Source organism: Pseudophryne corroboree, chromosome 6, assembly GCF_028390025.1.
Source record: "Pseudophryne corroboree isolate aPseCor3 chromosome 6, aPseCor3.hap2, whole genome shotgun sequence".
NCBI lineage: Eukaryota > Metazoa > Chordata > Amphibia > Anura > Myobatrachidae > Pseudophryne > Pseudophryne corroboree.
Window position 1 is genome coordinate 796,750,847 of NC_086449.1, and position 20,360 is coordinate 796,771,206.

General features: G+C 47.2%; 1 protein-coding gene across 5 annotated transcripts in view; it reads right to left on the reverse strand.

The window, feature by feature from the left end:
* FBLN1 (fibulin 1) overlaps positions 1–20,360 on the reverse strand; it is a 197,259-nt gene that overhangs the window by 38,941 nt on the left and 137,958 nt on the right. For all 5 annotated transcript variants that reach the window (XM_063928888.1, XM_063928889.1, XM_063928891.1 and 2 more), the window contains 6 exons: positions 17,310–17,447; positions 16,341–16,484; positions 15,726–15,854; positions 15,526–15,651; positions 13,724–13,843; positions 11,552–11,683 (listed from right to left, as the gene is read on the reverse strand). In XM_063928888.1, the coding sequence (XP_063784958.1) occupies positions 11,552–11,683; positions 13,724–13,843; positions 15,526–15,651; positions 15,726–15,854; positions 16,341–16,484; positions 17,310–17,447 (789 nt within the window). The remainder of the gene's footprint in view (positions 1–11,551; positions 11,684–13,723; positions 13,844–15,525; positions 15,652–15,725; positions 15,855–16,340; positions 16,485–17,309; positions 17,448–20,360) is intronic.

A 20,360-nucleotide genomic window follows, 5' to 3' on the forward strand; every position in this document is an offset into this window, starting at 1 on the left:
GACTTTGGAATATTCAGAATCCAGCCGTGCTGTTGTAGCACTTCCCGAGATAGTGCTACTCCGCCGAATAACTGCTCCCTGGACCTCGCCTTTATAAGGAGATCGTCCAAGTACGGGATCATTATTTCGGCCATTACCTTGGTAAATACCTCGGTGCCGGGGACAGACCAACGGCAACGTCTGGAATTGGTAATGACAATCCTGTACCACAATTTTGAGGTACTCCTGGTGAAGAGGGTAAATAGGGACATGGAAGAAAAAGAAACCAATCTGTGCGCAACAGGATTAACTTTTAAAATATAATAATTTTATTAATAATCCAAAAATATGGATAGATAAAATAAAATATACAGTATATACTATCTGATTCAGAGGTGACCTCACAATATTATTGAACAATTGTAGCAGATTTTAAACCATCTAGATCTTAGTCTCAATTTTTTGGACATTACGGTCTTTATTAAGGATCGTTCAATAGAATCATCTACATATATCAAGGAAGTGGACTGTGGCAATTATCTACATTATAAGAGCAGTCATTACAATCCCTGGAAGAACAATATCCCTAAGGGTCAATTCCTCCGGTTACGTAGGAACTGCTCTACGGAAGAAATGTTCAATATACAGGCCAGGGATATGTATAGTTCATTTGTTAAACAAGGATACCCGATCCACCTCCTTGATAAGGCATTGGAATACACCTCCCGTCAATCAAGACCTCTGATGTTAAATCCTGAGAATAAAACATCTCGTAGAAATAGGGGATCTGATCGACCACCCATGTTTATTACACAGTATAATTCAGCTGCAGGACAAATTGAGAGGATTATCTCCAAGAATCTTACGATTTTACAATCAGATCGTTTTCTAGAGGGGGCAGTTTCGGATAAGAGCCCTGTGGTTTTTAAAAAAGCACAGAATCTTAAGCAAAGATTAGCACCAAGTTTGTTTAAGAGAGGACCTATAACATCAGGCATAGATACCAAAGAGCCCATTTTTGGGCTGCCACCTAGACCAAGGGGGTTCTTTAAATGTGGGAAGGATAGATGTATGACGTGTACATATGCCGATCATAGATGTACCACTATCAATTCGTACACAACTAAGGATAAATTTGAGATAACTACCTTTCTCAATTGTAGATCAAGCTATGTAATATATGTAATCCAATGTTTCTGTGGCATTCAATATGTGGGGAGGACTATACGTCCCCTACATGTGCGATTTCTTGAACATAGGCGCAATATTATGAAAGGTGTGAAAACACATACTCTCTCCAATCATGTTAATGTATGTCAGAAGGGGAACCTTAAAGGCCTCACAGTAAGAGCAATTGAGCAAGTCAGGCCTACTTGTAGGGGGGGTGATAGGTATAATCAGTGCTTAAAGTGGGCCGGAACGGGGCGGAACTGCGTTCCGTCACTTCAAATTGAAGGCGGAACCAGTTCCGCCTCCGTCCGACCACTAGCGTCTGATCAGTGCACTTGGTAGCTTGCAGCACCCGCCAGCCAATCCTGGCTCATGGGCGGACCGGCTGCCAATAAAAAGAAAGCAAGGCTTTTTTTTTTCCAACTGGATGAGCCTGTGAGCCAATCATGGCTCGCGCACCGCTAGCCAATGAGAAGCTGCCTAGTGGCACCTTCTCATTGGCTGGCGGTCCGCCAGCCGTGATTGGTGCACAGTCGGCGCCATAATCAGATTCAAAGAGCGGCCTCTTCTTTTGATCAGCAGCTGGTCCGCAGGAATGGCTGACGGCTGCTGACAACGTCAAACCTCACTACAGCTGGGACCCACTGACGCACCCTGCTACTCCTCCGTCCCACTGACAGAGGTGTGCTCCCTCCTCTCTCCCGCGTCTAGCAGTGTGCAGGCCCCGGATAGCCGCCTCCCTCCAGTGCAGTGCCTCCGGCTGTCCCAATCCCTATGATGCCGGTGGACAGCACATTTCACAGTTCAAGCTTGAGGCTTCTCTCACAAACAAGCAAATAAATAAACAATAATCATTGCACTGCAATGCAGGAGGACTGCCAGGCAGACCCATCGCAGTGCACTGATTATTGTTTATTTATTTGTGAGAGAAGCCTCAAGCTTGAACTGTGATCTGTGCTGCCGCGGCACAGCTCCGTGCAGCCCTTTCATGTTCCAAGCAGTGCAGGGGACCAGACACTCACTGCACTACTCATCGGCAGGAACTCCGTCTTCCTCAGCTCCAGTCCACAGCTGCCAGTGCCTCCCATCATTACACAGGTCAGATGTGTGTGAGCTGCTGCTGTCCCTGGGGAAGGAGGGAGAGGGGGAGTGTGTGTGTACTATCTGCAGTCCCAGCATATGTGTGTGTGTGTAATTTGCAGTCCCATTGTGTATATATGTGTGTGTGTGTGGGGGGGTGAGCATGTGTGTAATGTATTCTGCAGTTTAAGTATCTGTGTGTGTGTGTGTGTGGGGGGGGGGGGTGGGGGCAGTCTGCGGTCCCAGTGTGTGTTTGTAATTTGCAGCCATGGTGTGGTGGGGCAGACTGCAGTCCCAGTGTGTGTGTGTATGTATGTACAGTCTGCAGTCCCAGTGTGTGTGCGGGGGCATTTTATTTATATATCACACACACACACACGCCCCCATCCTACCAAATCCTGTGTTTGCCCCTGCAGTGGACGATGAGGGTGCTGCTACAGGAGCTCGGAGTTGTTGCGCTGCTGTTCGGGATCTTTCTGTGAGTACCGGGGCTAAGACCCCTCGCTGTGTATATATAGAGATACTGCTCTGTATGTATCCAGCTGGGGTCCCCTACCCCCATCTTGGCTGTGCATTGGATTACATGCTTCCCAGGTTGCAGGTGTAGTTTTAGGCTGGCTCAATTTTTCATTAACGTTAAAGTAACAGTGATGTAATTAGGTGTAATGGAGCGGATTTTTAATTGGGGGTACTATTGTGTGACCACGCCCCTTCTTGGTGAGGCCACACCCCCTTCTGCGGCGCGCGCCTACGGCGCGCAGGTGATAAAGGGGATGAGTTCCCCCACCTCTCCAGGACCACTTTAAGCCCCGGGTATAATAGACTTTGTAAACGTGAAGCTTTCTGGATTTTCCAATTGCAAACATTATCTCCACAGGGTCTAAATGATACGGTCGAATTGAATAATGTATAAAAGTCTGAATGCTCCTTTATAGATTTGGTGGGTGAGAATATCCACTCATTGATGGGATCTTGGAACTATCTATTTGAATTGGGCTTTATAATAGGGTTGATTAAGGTAGTCCAGGGGTACTTGAGCGTTATTTAAAGGTATGGATATATAGAATATGTGCCTCTGTATTTTTGTCTACACGGTATGACACATGTGTATAAGGGTACGAGTATTTAGTTAACAATTAATTTAGTTTAGTTTACTTGTTATTGTAATATTTATATAGGCTTAATATTATTAATATTATTATTATATATATATATATTTTTGGGAATATGGTTGTGGGTTTGACGGATGGCTGCCAGACATACTCTGGATGAGTTTAAATATATCTCTCCGGATTGTGTCTGTCTTCTCCCTTCGGTCGACTCCACAGATGTATTTAACATGTACCTTAGGTTTCATTGAAATATACACAATTAGCATAATATCACTATTATCAGTAAAATGTTTTTTATTTATTTAATTATTTTAATTATTTAATTATGGTTATTTACTTATAAAGTATGTATTTATATTAAAGCATATATTTATGTCACTATTCGAGATTGTATAATACCTCATTGGTGTATTTATTAATTTGGTTTCGCTATTGAAATGACTATTTTAGATTGATGAAATGGGGTTACATTTATATCGATGTGTTATCTATTCCATTCCTGAGTATTTGGATATTTGGTTCTATTATGTGAATGTATGTCTGTTATCACTTTAAATTTGTTCCAGGGAGTTGAAGAAGACTATCAGCTGTTTGTATTTAGATAATTAGTATGGGGCTTTAAATACGGCTGGATGGGAACTTCCTTTTATCTACCTCTGATGAAACGACCGGGGCTAATGGTCGAGAAACGCGTTAGGTAATAGCTCTGGAGTGACCTCTATTTGGATCATCTATTGCTGCCCTGAATATTGGGTAATTTTTATCATCACTGAACCCGCTGCAAAGGACTCTGTACATTTTGGTACACCGGACTCCGGCTACAAAGGTAAATTCAGTTGTACTAACTGATAGCCTTCAGGCATTACGGTGAATGTCAGCCACCACTGCCGTGATTGCTGGTGAATTATTACACCCATAACCCGCTGCAAGGGACTCCGTGTATCACCGTATATTGGACACCGGCTGCTAAAGAGAATCTAGCCGCACTGTTTGGTGAGTAACCGGGTGATGCAGTGAATGCCGGTACGTGAAATACAGATGACGGAGGTCTCGGGTGATCACAGCAAGTGAACCAGCACAAGTACGAGAGCCAGCAGGAGACGGCTGCTCTGCAAATATATCCCCACTGAACAGCTATACATATCGGTGGCACGGGGAGGATATTTACCGTTCAACTAAAGGAGACACTTGTTACTACTGACGGTACCTAATCATAGGATATTTAAATGGTCTAATTATATGGTGATTATTCCTCATTTTAATCACAATACTGTGCTATAGACATTATCCATACAAAGTAAACTGATTCTTTTGGATGAAATCTCTAGGTGAAATACACCTTATTTGAATACAGGCTGGCCAGCATATGTGGACATTTACGTTTAATGAATCAGTGCACTGTATTGTGATTTTTTATTAAAAAATCCATTATTTAAGTTTAAAGTGATTATGGCATTATTGCGGGTTCTTTTATAAGATCTAGATGGTTTAAAATCTGCTACAATTGTTCAATAATATTGTGAGGTCACCTCTGAATCAGATAGTATATACTGTATATTTTATTTTATCTATCCATATTTTTGGATTATTAATAAAATTATTATATTTTAAAAGTTAATCCTGTTGCGCACAGATTGGTTTCTTTTTCTTCCTTGTTTACCTTGTTTTGTGGGGGTTAGCAACCTTCCCCTTCTTACCAAATTGTGCAGCAATAGGAAGTTCTCATAAGGTTGAAAGTTTTGGGCGCCCATTGTCCTTGTTTTATTTCTTGATTTAAATAGGGACATGCAGGTAAGCATCCTTGATGTCCAGTGATACCATGAAATTATCCAGGCTTGCAATAATCGCCCTGAGCGATTCCATTTCGAACTTGAACCTTCGTATATAAGTGTTCGAGGCTTTCAATTTTAGAATGGGTCTCACCGAACCGTCTGGTTTCGGTACCACAACATTTTGGAATAGTAACCCCGGCCTTGTTGAAGGAGGGGTACCTTGATTTCACCTGCTGGAAGTACAGCTTGTGAATTGCCGCCAGTACTACCTTTCTCCGAGGGCAGCAGGCAAGGCTGATGTGAGGTAACGGCGAGGGGGAGTCGCCTCGAACTTGTATCCCTGTGATACTATTTGCAGAACCTAGGGATCCACCTGTGGGCAAACCCACTGGTCCCTGAAGTTCCTGAGACGCGCCCCTACTGCACCTGTCTCCACCTGTGGAGCCCCAACGTCATGCGGTGGACTCAGAGGAAGCGGGGGAAGATTTTTAATCCTGGGAACTGGCTGCTGGTGCAGCTTTTTCCTTCTTCCCTTGTCTCTGTGCAGAAAGGAAGCGCCTTTGACCCGCTTGCTTTTCTGAAGCCAAAAGGACTGTACCTGAAAATACGGTGCTTTCTTAGGCTGTGAGGAAACCTGAGGTAAAAAAAATTTCTTCCCAGCTGTTGCTGTGGATACGAGGTCCCAGAGACCATCCCCAAACAATTCCTCACCCTTATAAGGCAGAATCTCCATGTGCCTTTTATAGGCAGCATCACCTGTCCACTGCCGGGTTTCTAATACCCTCCTGGCAGAATGGACATTGCATTAATTCTGGATGCCAGCCGGCAAATATCCCTCTGTGCATCCTTTATATATAAGACGACGTCTTTAATATGCTCTATGTTAGCAAACTATTATCCCTGTCTTAGAGTATTAATATTATCTGACAGGGTATCAGACCACGCTGCAGCAGCACTATTTATGCTGAGGCAATTGCAGGTCTCAGTATATAACCTGAGTGTGTATATACAGACTTCAGGATAGCCTCCTGCTTTTTATCAGCAGGCTCCTTCAAGGTGGCCGTATCCTAAGACGGCAGTGCCACCTTTTTTGACAAACGTGTGAGCGCCTTATCCACCCTAAGGGATATCTCCCAACGTGACCTATCCTCTGGCGGGAAAGGGTACGCCATCAGTAACTTTTTAGAAATTACCAGTTTCTTATTGAGGGAACCCACGCTACTTTACACACTTCATTCATTCAACTGATGGGGGAACAAAACACTGGCTGCTTTTTCTCCCCAAAAAAAAAACTCCTTTTATGTGGTACTTGGGTTCATGTCAGAAATGCGTAACACATTTTTAATTGCCGAGATCATGTAACGGATGTTCCTAGTGGATTGTGTATATGTCTCAACCTCGTCGACACTGGAGTCAGACTCCGTGTCGACATCTGTGTCTGCCATCTGAGGTAACGGGCGCTTTTTTGAGCCCCTGATGGCCTTTAAGAAGCCTGGGCAGACGCGGGCTGAGAAGCCGGCTGTCCCACAGCTGTTTTACGTCATCCAGCCTTGTAAGGAGTTGACATTGTCGGTTAATACCTTCCACCTATCCATCCACTCTGGTGTCGGCCCCACAGGGGACGACATCCCATTTATCGGCCTCTGCTCCACCTCCACGTAACCTTCCTCATCCCACATGTCGACACAGCCGTACCGACACACAGCACACACACAGGGAATGCTCTAACTGAGGACAGGACCCCACAAAGTCCTTTGGGGAGACAGAGAGAGAGTATGCCAGCACACACCAGAGCGCTATATAATGCAGGGATTAACACTATAACTGAGTGATTTTTCCCCCAATAGCTGCTTGTATAAACAATATTGCGCCTAAATTTAGTGCCCCCCCTCTCTTTTTAACCCTTTGAGCCTGAAAACTACAGGGGAGAGCCTGGGGAGCTGTCTTCCAGCTGCACTGTGAAGAGAAAATGGCGCCAGTGTGCTGAGAGAGATAGCTCCGCCCCTTTTTCGCGGACTTTTCTCCCGCTTTTTTATGGATTCTGGCAGGGGTATTTATCACATATATAGCCTCTGGGGCTATATATTGTGATATATTTGCCGGCCAAGGTGTTTTTATTGCTGCTCAGGGCGCCCCCCCAGCGCCCTGCACCCTCAGTGACCGGAGTGTGAAGTGTGTATGAGGAGCAATGGCGCACAGCTGCAGTGCTGTGCGCTACCTTGGTGAAGACTGATGTCTTCTGCCGCCGATTTTCCGGACTCTTCTTGCTTCTGGCTCTGTAAGGGGGCCGGCGGCGCGGCTCTGGGACCGAACATCAATGGCCGGTTCCATGCGGTCGATCCCTCTGGAGCTAATGGTGTCCAGTAGCCTAAGAAGCCCAAGCTACCACCAGTTCGGTAGGTTCGCTTCTTCTCCCCTTACTCCCTCGCTGCAGTGAGTCTGTTGCCAGCAGATCTCACTGTAAAATAAAAAACCTAAAATATACTTTCTCTCTAGGAGCTCAGGAGAGCCCCTAGTGTGCATCCAGCTCAGCCGGGCACAGGATTCCAACTGAGGTCTGGAGGAGGGTCATAGTGGGAGGAGCCAGTGCACACCAGGTAGTCCTAAATCTTTCTTAGCTGTGCCCAGTCTCCTGCGGAGCCGCTATTCCCCATGGTCCTTACGGAGTCCCCAGCATCCACTAGGACGTCAGAGAAACCCTAGAGAACCGTACATACAATCAGAGGTGCACTCCACTGTGGGTGGCAGTGTTACACTACCCGATTCTCACCACCACCACATACTGGTATCTTGTGATGGTCGCTCCCGTCAGGTACCCACGACCAATACAGCAGGGTCCCCATATTTACTGCGATTACAGATCGCTTCTGCGCAACCACATGCTTAGAAATGTGTGATGCTGCAGGACGAAGGAATCTGATGTATGGAATGAAAGTAAAGCTGGCTCCTGACTGGAAGAGTGCCACAACCATCTAGTCAGGAGCTACCTGATAAATGGTCTTATTGGTGGAATTATTCTGCTCCTCATCAGCTCTACAGAAGCCGAGCACAATAAGAACTGGCTGTATTTAGCCAATGATGGGAGTACCACCAGCAATGTAATAGGATGAGTCAAGTTGGAGTGGTGTTAAAGCTCTCTTCAACTGTGGAGATCTCCTCCAACCAGAAAAAAAAAAAAAAGCAATCATATAATAAAACCCCTACTTTATTATTGTTTACAAGTGAGGAAGTATGGGCTACTGTGAAGTTAAATACTTTTAGTAAAAGACTACACTCTGATGCATCTCACCGCCCCCTAGCGGCATGATACTAGTATTTCATATTTTACTTCTGTGCGGTAGTAAATGAAGTTTGGATGTGATATATATCAAATTAAATACTTTTTTTTTCAATATTACATATGAGGATTTTGAGCTGTCAGAGCATTGATTACTAGACATAGGCTGAAAAATAATCATGTTTTATTAACTACTAACAACTTTGGATTGTCCTATATTGTCGTCAACTGTAAGTTGCTGTTTTCCTGTTTTGATTATTTGTTTACGTACTCTGTAATTGGGCGCTGCGGAACCCTTGTGGCGCCATATAAATAAAGGATAATAATAATAATAATAAATTGTAGAGCACTGTAATGTATTTGAATTCTAACCCCATTTTTTAAGATACCCATTAATTTAGCTTATGGAATTGGAAATGTCCACAATCTGTGATATTTGTTCCAAAGTAGCCTAACTGAAGCGATTCATTGTGGAATAACCCACACATTTTATCTGATGAAGTTGTGAGTTATTCCACTACAAAACGCATCAGTTACACTACTTTGTGACTACAACATCCTCAGCTTACTTATTACACACTTATATTGGTGGGTGGGATGGAGAAAAGAAAGAGGTGGCAGAAAAAGGGACCACAGAGGTCCAAACTACCCATTGCTAAATCCTGAAGACCACAATTTGATTTTTCCAGTCTCACTGTTATTCATGACACTGCGGCCCAGCACTGTATTCTGTGCAGCTCCTGTGTGGGGAGAACTTTATTACCATGGTAACTTGGATCTCTGAGCGATCAACTGATTATGTGAATCATTGGAGTGAGCCAGGTGGGGCAATTAAGCCCTATAAAGCCTGGCCTGACTCACTGCTCTGTGCTGGTGATATTCTGATCAGTAGCGGATCTTGCTATGGGCACACGGGATTTTTTTCCCGGGGCACCGCCTTCTGGAGGGCGCCGCCGCCGTGACAAGATCCGCTACTGGTGGTGCCCCTCGGCGCTGTGCTGTGCGCGATGATGTCATCACGCACCGCACTGCATTGTGGGAGCGGCACATAGACACTAGAGGACATAATTGACCTCTAGTGTCTATGCTGTGCTATGGGAGAGACGTTATGACGTCTCTCCCGTAGATACGAGGAGCGGCACCGGCGGCCGGAGACGGAGGACAGCTACGGTCGGGAATCGGGAGAGGGGATGGTGAGTATTAATTTTTTTTTTTTTTTTTTTGTAAGTGGCACAACTCTACTGGGGGCACAAACGGGGGCGCAACTCTACTGGGGGCAATACTACTGGGGGCACAAACAAGGGCACAACTCTACTGGAGGCAATACTACTGGGGGCACAAATGGGGGCACAACTCTACTGGGGGCAATACTACAGGGGGCACAAACGGGGGCGCAACTCTACTGGGGGCAATACTACTAGGGGGAACAAACAAGGGCACAACTCTACTGGAGGCAATACTACTGGGGGCACAAATGGGGGCACAACTCTACTGGGGGCAATACTACAGGGGGCACAAACGGGGGCACAACTCTACAGGGGGCATGACTGACCACGCCCCTTCATTAAGCCACACCCCTATTTTCGCCCGGGGCGCCACAAGGGCTAGAGACGGCCCTGATTCTGATGTGTTCTGAGAAAGTCTGTTGTACTCTTGATTCTGGAAGCATTGGTATCCTGCTCCCAGTTTCATATTTGGAACCATGTTGGATATATATTGTTTGCAGCAGACGTTTGTATTTGCTTGTTACCATGGATCATTGGGGGTAATTCCAAGTTGATCGCAGCAGGATTTTTGATAGCAATTGGGCAAAACCATGTGCACTGCAGGGGAGGCAGATATAACATGTGCAGAGAGAGTAAGATTTGGGTGGGTTATTTTGTTTCTGTGCAGGGCAAATACTGGCTGCTTTATTTTTACACTGCAAATTAGATTGCAGATTGAACACACCCCACCCAAATCTAACTCTCTCTGCACATGTTATATCTGCCTCCCCTGCAGTGCACATGGTTTTTCCCAATTGCTAACAAAAATCCTGCTGCGATCAACTTGGAATTACCCCCATTACCTCACCTCTGCATGCCTAAATCAAGATTTCATGTCTGCCAACCATTCAAGTACTAACCTTTACAAATTGCCAGGATTTCACTTGCCATGTCTTCGCTCCTTTCTAATAAACTGTCTCATCTCCCCGCTATTCACGCCCGCTGATAAGTTTATCTGTGACTGTGTTGCTGTAATTCTACCTGCGCTGCATAATGGCGAGCTATTGATCATGTGCTGTCATTTCATGCTGGTTGTGTTCTGTACATACTTCATGTATAAGAACCGTTTCTAAAAAGACTGTAGTTCTGATATATTTACTAAAGACTGCTTGGGGGGAATTCAATTGTGGGTGAAGGGGGTGAATTGCTGTTGCTGCAGCGTTTAAGCGCCAGCAATTGTATCCCAATCTGCTCCTTTCGCCCAGTCAGATTTGCACCCCTTATAGGCCCTACACACTGGCCGATTTTCTGAAAGATATGAACGATCTCGTTCATATATGAACGAGAACTCGTTCATATCTTTCAGTGTGGAGACTCCAGCGATGAACGATGCGCGGCCCCGCGCTCGTTCATCGCTGGTCTCCCGTCGGCTGTGCATGCAGGCCAATATGGACGATCTCGTCCATATTTGCCTGCACTTCAATGCAGCCGCGTGACGGGGGGAGTGAGGAAACTTCACTCCCCCCGTCACTGCCCCCCCGCCGCCGGGTCGCTCGTCGGCCGTATCCGCCGTCGGGCAGCTCGGCGGCGGGTCGGCCAGTGAGTAGGGCCCCTTTCGCCCCCAAAAGTTCTCGCCACCACATGGGGTATCAAACACTTTTGAGCGAGATCCCGCCAATGTAAAGGGTGTCGTGCTAATGTGGCCAGGCGACTCCGTTCATCCACAATTGAATTCACCCTTTGAATGTTAATAGTTTGTGTCTTGCTTCATGTGATCTGAATTAGAACTGGTTCCTAACACTCGCTTGTAAGACAAGATCAATTGTCTCTCAGCCACTAAAATGACTGCCGCTGGTTCCGGTGTAACTAACCATTTCCCAGCCATACTTAAATGTTTGTGACTCGTTAATACTCTGGAAGAATAGGCGGTTAGCATTATAACGAAAAAATATTTACCTTGACAATTTCGGCCATTAGGGGCCAGGGTGTATCCGGTGAGAGGACAAGTGCATCGGAAGCTTCCGGGAACATTGTTGCACCGATAAGAACAAATGTGTCCGCCAGTAGGCAAAGCGCATTCATCTATGTCTACAGTGACAAAGGAACAAATAATCAATATAAACTATAATAGAATGGAAAATACATTTACCAGCATTACAGCCGGATCACACTCTACTGCATGAGCTCTCACAATTGGGCTATAGGGGGTCATTCTGACCCGTTCGCTCGCTGCGTTTTAACGCAGCAGAGCGAACGGGTCCCTACTGCACAGGCGCCGGCGCTGTAGTGCGCTGGCGCGTGCCAGACGGCCAAAGGCCGTAGCAGGGATGCGATTGCCTCTGCCTGATTGACAGGCAGAGGCGATTGCTGGGCGGGAGGGAGCGGAACGGCGGCGTTTGGCCGCCATTTTGTGGGTTTGGTCCGGCCAACGCAGGCGAACGGGTGGTGGCCCGCAGCGGCTGCGTGATGTCACACGCAGCCGCTGCGGGTCAGGGAGCAATAATTAGCTCCCGGCCAGCACGCTAAAGCTGCGCTGGCCGGGAGCTACTCTTGAAGTGCAAAGGCATCGCCGCTGTGCGATGCCTTTGCACTTCTGCGGGGGGGGGGGGGGCGGCACTGACATGCGGTGCGGACTAGCCCTGTGCTGGGCGTCCCCCCGCATATCAAGGAAGAAGATCGTAGCTGTGCTAAATTTAGCACAGCTACAATCAACTCGGAATGACCCCCATAGTTCTAACTTATTTATTCTTTATTATATTCTGTAGAATCAGTAGAGAAATGGCTGGTAGGCCTGTACACAGACAAGGATTCTGTACACACAATGGCTGGTAGGCCTGTACACAGGCAAGGATTCTGTACACACAATGGCTGGTAGGCCTGTACACAGACAAGGATTCTGTACACACAATGGCTGGTAGGCCTGTACACAGACAAGGATTCTGTACACACAATGGCTGGTAGGCCTGTACACAGGCAAGGATTCTGTACACACAATGGCTGGTAGGCCTGTACACAGACAAGGATTCTGTACACACAATTGCTGGTAGGCCTGTACACAGACAAGGATTCTGTACACACAATGGCTGGTAGGCCTGTACACAGACAAGGATTCTGTACACACAATGGCTGGTAGGCCTGTACACAGACATGGATTCTGTACACACAATGGCTGGTAGGCCTGTACACAGACATGGATTCTGTACACACAATGGCTGGTAGGCCTGTACACAGACATGGATTCTGTACACACAATGGCTGGTAGGCCTGTACACAGGCAAGGATTCTGTACACACAATGGCTGGTAGGCCTGTACACAGACATGGATTCTGTACACACAATTGCAGTTTCATTGACTACACTGGCTTCGTAAGTGTTGCTGAACGTTGACTGTGGCAGTGATGTCAGGTAAGAGCAGTATATTATTTTCGGGGGAACAATAATTATGCTTATATACACTTTAAGATAACGGTTAATTTGAGCAAACTGTTTATCATAATATTTCTTCTGCTGGTATTTAATACAGTTGTCTTCAATACAATCAGGAAATTAGATACTATAGTTTCTAATCTTATTATACAATACCCGATACTGCGATTATAAGGGGTCGCTAGCGTTGTGTCAGGGTTCCATTGTGTTCTGGTTTTTAAATTTGCCTCTTATACCCCTTTCACATTGCATTATGACCCGGGTCGGACCCCTGTATAATACTGCTTTAATCTGGGGTTGCTCGACCTTGGTTATTTCACTTTGGCGTTATCACACTGCACCTCGCCCCAGGTTGACCCGGCAATAGCCGCGGTTATTTTGGCAATGTGAAAGGGTATTATTGTATTCTGTGCAATCACAGCAGATAAATGCACTGGGCAAGCCACAGAGGGGTCCAAATGCTAATAAAGTGCTAAAGTAGAACTAATCCCAAATTATACAATTTAATGCAGGTTATTAGTGATGAGGGCCTCGGCCTGTCAATCAGGCAGAGGCGACTGCATTACTGCAATGCGATCGCTGGACCCCTTCTGCGGATTGGATCGCTTATGTGATCCTTCCTGAATCAAGCCCTGTGAGCGGTGTGGTTGGACTGCAGTCACCAGACCCAGATACACTTCACTCTATGGCACGGTATTTTACCTTCACATGTGATGCCGTCCACGTCACTTAGCTGGTAGCCACGGCGGCAGTAACACTGGTACGAGCCGTAGACATTGGCGCATTCCTGACTGCAGGGGTTGCTGTTGCATTCATCCACATCTAAACATAACCGTAAAGACTGTGTTATCCTCAGGTGTAATGATTTATAACGCGAGGCACCGTGCACAGACATTACTACTTCATTAGCCGCTCATCGTTACAAAATGCACAAACATCATAAAGAACTGACACCAAATGTGATGTGGTGCCGGGAGTATTTACACATTATCCTTTTTAATAACATCGCCAGTATATCATAATGACAATTTCATTGTTAGGAGCCCCCACAAGCCTTTATCTGGCCCTGGGTCCTGATAGGCCTGGGGTGGGGAACCTCTGGCCCGCGGGCTGTATAAGGCCCGCAAAGCCGTCTGTTCAGGCCCGCTGCTGTTTGTGTGTCAGCGAGACACACCGCCCCTCAGTCCGGCGGTGGTGTGTCTCAGCTGTCAGTGCCGGGAGGAGAGCGCAGCTATGTCCGCCGGCGGCGGCGGGTAGGATCTCAAACCAGCCGCCGGTTCGTGAGCCAATCGGAGCTTGCGGACCGGCAGCCAATCAGGAGCTGCAGCTGCCAGTCCGCGAGCTCTGATTGGCTCACGAACCGGCGGCTGTTTTGAGGTCCTACACGCCGCCACCGTCGCCCGACATAGCCGCGCTCTCCTCCCTGCCTGGTCCTGGACAGCAGTGAGCAGCACAGTGGGGTGGGGTGGGGGCATTTGTGTATCTGGTACTGTGGGGACATTTGTGTATCCGGCACTGTGGGAGCATATATAGCACTGTGGGGGCATTTGTGTATCCGGCACTGTGGGGGCATATATAGCACTGTGGGGGCATTTGTGTATCCGGCACTGTGGGGGCATATATAGCACTGTGGGGGCATTTGTGTATCCGGCACTGTGGGAGCATATGTAGCACTGTGGGGGCATTTGTGTATCCGGCACTGTGGGGGCATATATAGCACTGTGGGGGCATTTGTGTATCCGGCACTGTGGGGGCATATATAGCACTGTGGGGGCATATGTGTATCTGGCACTGTGGGGGCATATATAGCACTGTGGGGGCATATGTGTATCTGGCACTGCACTATTGGGAGGCACTCAGTACCACTAAGGGGCATAACTACTGGGGGGCAGGGTAATAGTTGATCATTTTTGTTTGGCCCCTGAAGCATTTTATTTATCCAAATGGCCCTTGGTAGAAAAAAGGTTCCCCATCCCTATGATAGGCAATATATTTTATTGGAAACATCCCATTTTAGTGTCCCGGAACTAGGATGGCAGTTCTAGCACAGACAACCAATGCGGATATCTGCTAGACTACAGTAGGTGACAGCAGGTTAAAGTACAAGTGCACACATACAGCCCATTGTTATTACATAAGCTACTAAGGGGCATATGTACTAAAGTGCGGGTTTTCAGAAGTGGGAGATGTTGCCGGTAGCAGCCAATCAGATTCTACTTAAGACTTTAAGCACCTTCTAGAATATAGTAGATAGAATCTGATTGGTTGCCATGGGCAACATCTCCCACTTCTGAAAACCCGCATTTTTGGAAAATATACCCCTAGGAGATCTATGTGCTGAACATTGGAGAGAGATAAAGTGGACGAAGATAAACTTCCAACCAATCAGCTCCTAACTGTCATTTTTCAAACACAGCCTGTAACATTACAGCTGGGATCTGATTGACTGGTACTTTATCACTCTCCACTTTATCTAATGTGTTTAGAGGAAGCAGACATTTTACCTTCACAGGTCCTGCCGTCCAAGGCAAGCTTGAAGCCGGTGGTACAGCTGCAAAAGAAGGAGCCGGCGGTGTTTTCACACTTGTGGGCGCAGACACGTCCGGAGTATCCCCGACACTCATTAATGTCTGAAATAAGAAGGATTTATGATCAGCGATGGGTCGTCTAGACCGTTACGCCGTCTGACTGTGATCTTACTCACCAACACATGATCTGGTCAGGGGATCGAAGTGGTAGCCTGCCCGGCACTCGCACCGATAAGAGCCGGCGACATTCAGGCACATGTGACCCTCTCCGCATGGGTTCTGGATGCTGGAACACTCATTTACATCTACAGAATAAAAGAGAGATTTGTATTTTATAGGATAGTGGGGAAGATTTATCAAAACTTGGAGAGAGATAAAGTGGATAGAGATAAATTGCCAACCAATCAGCTCCTGTCATTTTTCAAGCACAGCCTGTAATATGGTAGTTAGACGCTGATTGGCTGACACTTTGGGTGGAATTCAAATGTTTGAAAAGTCGGTTGGGTGTCTGTCTATTAGATAGGAAAAAAAACAGACTCCCAACTGACTTTTCAAACATTTGAATCTCCCCCATTATCTTTCTATACTTTCTCTCTCTCCAAGATTTGATAAATCTCCCCCAGAGTATTTTATATTAATTTCCATAATTCAATTAAAAATGAAACCTAAATGATGTTTCTTATCAGCCTAAAGGGATCTGTGGCTACAAGTCCCTGTTTAGCGCACAGCTCTGCAAGGACTCCCAATTATGTTATAAAATACATCTTTTTCGGCGCTGCAACATCACCCACCTTCGCACTTTGTACCGTCGGCGCTGAGGTGATAGCCCCGCCCACAATTCACAACGTGCCGCTGGCAAGTGTAGGAACCTTCCGTGTTAATACAGGTCTGGCCCTGAGGACATGGCGCGTTGATACTGAGACACTCGTTGATATCTGAGAGGGAACGGACAGATCAGAATCCTACAGTAAATGTTTTACAAGGTTTTAAAGCGAAATACTGTAGACATAATCATTATTTCAGATATTTTTTTTCTGTTTAAACTCATGTTCGTTGTTAGCAAAAAAATACCATAATCAAAAACTATTACTATGCAAAACTTCATAAAGTAATATATTAAAACAAAAATCAATCTTTTAATTTTTTTGTGGGTGGGGGAAATAATGGGGTCTGTAGTCTATGCCGAGTCTACGCGGTGATGTCCAAGTCGAACATGGTTGCTTCTGCCACGACACGCATCTGTGTAAATGTGGGAGGAATATGGAGCACCTGAAAGAAACCTATACAAACACAGTGAGAACATACAAACTCCACACAGGGGCTTTTGTGGGAACTGAACCCCGGACCTAAGTGCTGTGGCGCAGTAATGCTAACTGCTATTCCAGTCAAATTCCTCACACATATCACCAAATAATAAATTATACTAAATTGTCCATTACAGGGATAAGAAGGCCTAATTATACAGGGTCGGTACAAGGATCCATGGCAGCCATTTTATTTTCTTATAAGTGTCATGGTAGAGGTTGAGACATGAAGGTATGGAGGGGGAAGGGGGCTGCGATATTTAATTCATGATGACCAAAAGCAGTGTCTTAGTGACAACAAAGAAGGCGCGGCCTGTCGGTGTGTGGCGTGGCTGTGGTAAAAATGATGGTGGCTGGGAGCATCGAGGGACTATTTGTTTTACAGCCAATGTATTTATTATTGGAAAGCGGGTAGTCACCAATCAGCTGCAATGTCTAGTAATCATGTGATCTTACCAATGCAGTTGCCCAGGGCATCCTGTATGAAGCCAGCGCTACACTGCAGCTTGGGGCGGCAGCGGAAGGAGCCGGGCGTGTTCTGGCAGTTGAAGGTGGGCAGGCAGTTGTGAGTTCCTGACGTACACTCATCAATATCTGCAAGTCACAAAATAATATTCAATTACCCCCCTGGCATATCCAGATTTTCCACTGCGTTTGCGTCAAAGAAACATTACCCTGCAAAAATAATTAGCATAATATATGTCTTATTTCTGGAATGCAGCTTACAGGAGGATAGGAACTGTCCAAAAGTTGCCAAATTCAAACAAATGTTCATTGTTTTATTACAGAAATGTGCGCTGTTCCACTGACGGATGTGGGCGACAAGCTATAGTGAAGGCAGCCATTTTGTTGGCAGCAACAATTTTAATACCAGGGTATTAAGATAAATATTTGACCTATGCTGTAACAGACGAGTACTTTTTAAATAAAGTGCATAGGAAACCTTTTACTGTTTAATTTGGAAAAACTTTAAAACTGTATGTTATATTCAGGATAGGTGTACGCTGGGTGTTCGTCCACCAGGGGGCGTCATGATAGAGTAGAATAGTGGGTCAGATGTATAAAGCCTGGAGAAGTGATATATCAGTGATAAGTGCAAGGTGATAATGCATCAGCCAATCAGCTCCTAACTGTCATTTTTCAAACCCGTAATGGTTGGCTGGTGCGTTATCACGTTGTACTTATAACTGTTTTGTCACTTCTTTATTCCTTTTCAAGGTTAATACATCTGCCCCAATGTTTCTCAAAGCCACATGGACCCCTAACAGTGCATGTTTCCAGATCCTCTAGCTGGAGCACAGGTTTGTTAACTGGCGGCTTCTCTGATCCACTGCTGCGTCACAGGCTCCAACTCCCTCCCCACCTTGTTTTATGGAACACTTCCCGTAACCGCCCGCAAATGACAGCAGTATGTAAATTATGGTGCAGCTTTTGGGGCAATGCGAGCGGAACTGCATCACTAGATGCGCAGATCCAACTGCGAAACTGTGTCCACCTCTTATTTTCCCCATAAAATGCAGTTTTGGATCCAGGAATAGTTCAGGTCACATTTTCCAGACCACCTAGCTGGTGCACAGGTGTAGTCATTACTAATTAAGATGTGCTGCATTCATTCCTAACTGACAGTTCTACAGATCTCCAGGAGGCCTGGAAAACATGAACTGTTGGTAGATCTCGAGGACCGGTTTGGCCAGCCCTGGTCTATAGGAACCTACCTCACCCCAGGCGCATCCCGGGGTTCAGGCCACATGGGTTGAAGCGCTAATCTATATTATAACGTTTACTGCATAAAAAGAGTATGGAACAAGTAGAAAGAGCCAGGTAAGAATCTTAATATGACCCTTAAGATCTAGGCCTTTTAGAGGAACAGTCTCTATGGATCAGTACTTGTGGTTTACTGCATCCAAGAGAACAAGAAGCTGCCTCTTGGCATTTATATGGGCACACACTAGATTCCACCACTCTGTGCAGAATGTTACTATTTTTGCCAATTTATTCTGTTTCACAAGGTGGGGGATAGGGAGGTATTCTGAATGTGTGCTATAAGAACCGCAATGGTAATACGGCATGTGACAGTTATAATAGGCCCCTCAGCCACTCCGGCACAGACTTAGTGCCCCTCACCCCCTCCGGCACAGACTTAGTGCTCCTCACCCCCTCCGGTACAGACTTAGTGCCCCTCATCCCCACCCGGCACAGACTTAGTGCCCCTCACCCCCTCCAGCACAGACTAAGTGCCCCTAACCCCACTCTGGCAAAGACTTAGTGCCCCTCACCCCCTTCGTCGCAGACTAAGTGCCCCTCACCCCCTCCGGCACAGACTTAGTGCTCCTCACCCTCTCCGGCACAGACTTAGTGCCTCTCACCCTCTCCGGCACAGACTTGTGCCCCTCACCCCCTCCGGCACAGACTTAGTGCCCCTCACCCCCTCCGGCACAGACTTAGTGCCCCTCACCCCCACCCGGCACAGACTTGGTGCCCCTCACCCCCTCCAGCACAGACTAAGTGCCCCTAACCCCACTCTGGCAAAAACTTAGTGCCCCTCACCCTGTTCGTCGCAGACTAAGTGCCCCTCACCCCCTCCGACACAGACTTAGTGCTCCTCACCGTCTCCGGCACAGACTTAGTGCCCCTCACCCTCTCCAGCACAGACTTGTGCCCCTCACCCCCTCCGGCACAGACTTAGTGCCCCTCACCCCCTCCGGCACAGACTTAGTGCCCCTCACCCCCTCCAGCACAGACTTAGTGCCCCTCACCCACTCCGGCACAGACTTAGTGCCCCTCACACCCTCCGGCACAGACTTAGTGCTCCTCACCCCCTCCGGTACAGACTTAGTGCCCCTCATCCCCACCCGGCACAGACTTAGTGCCCCTCATCCCCTCCAGCACAGACTAAGTGCCCCTAACCCCACTCTGGCAAAGACTTAGTGCCCCTCACCCCCTTCGTCGCAGACTAAGTGCCCCTCACCCCCTCCGGCACAGACTTAGTGCTCCTCACCCTCTCCGGCACAGACTTAGTGCCTCTCACCCTCTCCGGCACAGACTTGTGCCCCTCACCCCCTCCGGCACAGACTTAGTGCCCCTCACCCCCTCCGGCACAGACTTAGTGCCCCTCACCCCCACCCGGCACAGACTTGGTGCCCCTCACCCCCTCCAGCACAGACTAAGTGCCCCTAACTCCACTCTGGCAAAGACTTAGTGCCCCTCACCCCCTTCGTCGCAGACTAAGTGCCCCTCACCCCCTCCGGCACAGCCTTAGTGCTCCTCACCCTCTCCGGCACAGACTTAGTGCCTCTCACCCTCTCCGGCACAGACTTGTGCCCCTCACCCCCTCCGGCACAGACTTAGTGCCCCTCACCCCCTCCGGCACAGACTTAGTGCCCCTCACCCCCACCCGGCACAGACTTGGTGCCCCTCACCCCCTCCAGCACAGACTAAGTGCCCCTAACCCCACTCTGGCAAAGACTTAGTGCCCCTCACCCCGTTCGTCGCTGACTAAGTGCCCCT